General features: G+C 31.6%; 1 protein-coding gene across 1 annotated transcript; it reads left to right on the top strand.

The window, feature by feature from the left end:
• Positions 1 to 890: 890 nt before the first annotated feature.
• On the top strand, positions 891 to 2,248 carry LOC111693001 (glucose dehydrogenase [FAD, quinone]-like; the record flags this gene model as incomplete). Its single annotated transcript, XM_023457141.1, has 2 exons — positions 891 to 1,280; positions 1,342 to 2,248. Coding segments are annotated over 2 exons (677 nt in total), but the record flags the coding sequence as incomplete, so codon positions are not given.
• Positions 2,249 to 4,111: the final 1,863 nt, after the last annotated feature.

Genomic DNA, 4,111 nt, shown 5'->3' with positions numbered 1-4,111 from the left:
TTCGTATACGAAATAGCTTGATACAGATTTTCAAAAAGTAAGAAGTTAGTATATAAAAAGTTTAGCAAGTCACTAATTCCATATTAAACAAATTTATTTAAATATATCAGACATAATCAAAATTGGCAAATCTTTGTAAAATTAAATATTAATCCTAGAAAAAAATAACCAGTTGTTAAACAAGAAGTTATAAGATAAAATGTCAATGTCTTAATGTAAGCAACCAGTCATACATGAAATTTAATTATAANAATACACCAAAACCAAATTGATATCACAACAATAAAATTTTTTTGGCGCTAACATATACTCTCGTACACACACACACACACAATATCATAACAATATATACGTTTGATGCAGTGATGAATCTTAAATTAATTATTTATCACTAAAGAAATTCGACACCAGCTGATATTTTAAAACTCGATCTCTACTTGCAACGCCTTGTGATATTTCCAAGAATATAAATATACTTTTCTAAAAACAAAAACGAAACATTCTAGAAAATTTAAAATAACTACTGTTATTTTACATTTTGTTTCTCAAAAAAATTTATAGAATATTTTAACAATAATTATGACGTCCTAAAATATAAATAGAGAGTAGAAATTTTACCTTTAATTAGAAAAAATAATTCGCCGATATTTTCATGATACGAACTTTTTTCACAAACGAGTAATGTCAGGTTTAATAAAGCGATTCGTAATGTCAATAAAAGTTTCAATTTTACAAATAATTTTTTTTTTAACCTTTTTTGGTTTGAATTTTGATGTATTTCATTTATAAAAATAATAATTTCAGGAAACATTATTTAAAATTAACATTAGATTATAAAAAAACACGAAAATGATATACATACATCCAAAATTTCCGATATTTTATTTCAGGTCTGGCGTTCGTCAACACCAAGTACGCCCCCTCGTCAGGCAACTGGCCTGACATTCAGTTCCACTTCGCCCCGAGCAGCGTAAATTCCGATCCGGAGCAGGTTAGGAAGATCACCGGACTCCGCGACAGCGTCTACAACACCGTCTACAAGCCCCTGAAGGACGCCGAGACCTGGACCATCCTGCCCCTGCTTCTGAGGCCAAGGAGTACTGGCTGGGTGAGGCTGAAGTCGAAGAACCCCGAGGTATACCCGGACATCAACCCAAACTACTTCACGCACAAGGAGGATATCCAGACGTTGACGGAGGGGATCAGGATAGCCCTGAACGTCTCCGCCAGCGAGGCGTTCCAGAGGTTCAAGTCCAGGCCCCACATGATACCGTTTCCCGGTTAGTAGAAAGTCTTGCTACGAGGATGAGAGCGTTCATTGCTATTAAACGCGTTTTTTAGGTTGTAGACAATACGCCTTCGACACTGACGAGTACTGGGAGTGTTCCATCCGCCACTTTACCTTCACCATCTACCACCCCACCTCCACCTGCAAAATGGGCCCGGCTTCAGACCCGGACGCCGTGGTGGATGCCCGGTTGAAGGTGTACGGCATCGGAGGCTTGAGGGTGGTGGACGCTTCCATCATGCCCACCATAGTGAGCGGCAACACCAACGCGCCCGTCATTATGATCGGGGAGAAGGCGTCGGATATGATAAAGGAGGACTGGGGCATGGCCGTTAGGTAGTCACTAGCGGGACATTAACTGATAGTTACAACTGTTTTAAAAGCTAGTCATTTTGTGTATATTTATTATCAGTGTAGGTATAGTGTAAAAGAAATGTATCTTCATCTTACATTTTAAACTGAAGAACGTGTGTCTAAAGGAAGAAAAATAGACTATAAACAGTTTAGATGAAAGTAACACATAATCTATTTGCTATTTAAAATATTTGCGTGTCGTGTTGCTTTCAGCACTATTTGGTTATATGACCAATAACACGCGATTATTTATATTATAAAATAAATTAGTAAATAAATGAAAATCATTGAAATAAGCAAAATTTACGAAAGAGATCTAATAATAAGAATTAAATACGTTATATATTCTATTAACATTATTATCGATACTTTTTATTCTGCAGCAAATTATTATTAATTTATGCTTAATTATTTTTGAATAGACATATTTTCTATGTAATACATATTATTACGCAAACCTATTCAGAAAATGTAAGTTTTACAGAAAAAAATGAACTCTATTCCTACTACCTACTTTATTCAACTTTAGCTTGGAATTTGTATATATAATTTTAGGGTATATCGTGTAAATAAAGTAGCGACATTTTTATTTTTTTAATAAATCATTTAAAACCATTTTCTCGAGTTATTTATTCATAATAAATTAGAGATTAACCCCCTTATCAACTTGTACTCTTCAACACTTTGAGAACGAAGGAATGACAGTTTGGTTCACTATCTAATAATTTATACCTAGTGTAAACCTCGTTTGAGGGAAAAAAACTTATCCTATGAACCACAAATAGGTCCAGATCCAGACAACAATTAATTGGATTATTGGATTATTTTTACGATTAAGAAAGTAATTAACTAAAATTTGTACATTTTGTTACATTTCTCAACATTTTATGAATTTTTGTATCTTGGTCTATTTGTGCTACAGTTCTGTTTGTTTTCCGAGTTATTACAAAAAAAGTCAATTTGACATTCAGATTCGTTGCAAGTTTTTTGCAACACAATTCTGAATCTACTGTTTTAATTCCCATTAAAAATTATTATTTACAAATAAATTAAAAATGAGATTCCATGATCTATACTTCTTTTTTATTACAATTTACTCCTTTATTGATAAGATCACGCAGTCTTGTGGAATCAAAATATGAAACCTATTTTTTTTTAAAAAAAGACCTGTACTTTTTGATAATAGTCAACTTTCAGTTTCACTGCAAATTAATTTCAATAGTAGTTGGTTTGATTAACCTCGTATATTTCAGTTTCTCCAGGATAGTAACTTGTCATTGCAATGGGGAGTTTGTATAAGAAAAAAAATGTGTAATATATTTATGTATTTTGTCCGCCAGATTCATGTCACTTTAATGATTTTTGTAAAAATACAAAATTAAATTTTTTGTCACATTATTTCATTTTATGGTAATATCTGATACACTGACAGGCATACCATTCCAGCAATATACAGGGTGTTTCAGTGCGAGTGAATCAAACTTTAACCACAAATAGAACTAGAATTTTGAAAAAAAAATCGAATTTTCAAAATGTTTGCACAGCCTCAAATAAAGCAATTAGATACTTGAAAAAATTTTTACACAGAAAATGACGCTCAACGTTTCAAATGGTTTTTGAAAAATTGAAATCGGTTGATTAGGATGGCCACAGTAAATTTTTAAAGTTAACACTCTTTGTTTTTATTTTTAAACAATTAGATGACATTTACCAATTTGCAATTTAGTAATTTTTTTTAATTATAATTTTAAAGTACCTACTCGGAAAGACGCTTCTTAAAAAAAAAGTTAAATTACGTTTGGTTCTCGAGATATAAGCGGTCAAAGTTTATCAGCTTTTACCGTTAATTTATGAACAATTTAGCAATAATAATCTTTGATCCAGTGGCTTCGTTTTCCCGAGTTCTCAATTGGAAAAAATTTTTATATCCATAGATTATCGGCAACATATATAAATCACCGGAAAAGCTGTCGCTCGCACGCGCGAAAAGTGACTCAAAACACGAACAGTGGGGGAGGGGGCTTTCGTTCCGAGACTAAATTCGGAATTTCAAAATGAGAAGGTACGAAAAAAATTGCATTACCTCGGCTTCTAATGGACCAATTTGGATCTTTTTTTTAATCCGATGTCTCGCGAGCCAAGAAATTCGAATATCGTAATGCCAACTGTCTAATTTGCACATATTTTCTTATAGAGTTTATTATTTATGCATTAAATATACTGTATATTTTACCCTGTGCTATTTTGCATTTTTTCCATGAAAAAATTTGTTTACGTATATATTTCAACACTATGAATATGAATGTATTTACCTATTTATAATTATTACAATTATTTAAATGATTTTTGCTTAAACAATTAAAAAAAAATTTTTTTTGGAAATTAATTTTTTTGTTAAATACAACAAAATTAAGAAAAAATGGTACTTTAAAATTATAATTTTTGAAAAAACTAAATTACAAATTGATA

This window comes from Anoplophora glabripennis, unplaced genomic scaffold (assembly GCF_000390285.2).
Source record: "Anoplophora glabripennis isolate ALB-LARVAE unplaced genomic scaffold, Agla_2.0 scaffold6223, whole genome shotgun sequence".
Taxonomy (NCBI): Eukaryota; Metazoa; Arthropoda; class Insecta; order Coleoptera; family Cerambycidae; genus Anoplophora; species Anoplophora glabripennis.
Note: the sequence above shows the minus strand (reverse complement) of the source record. Positions and strands in the feature narration are given on the sequence as shown.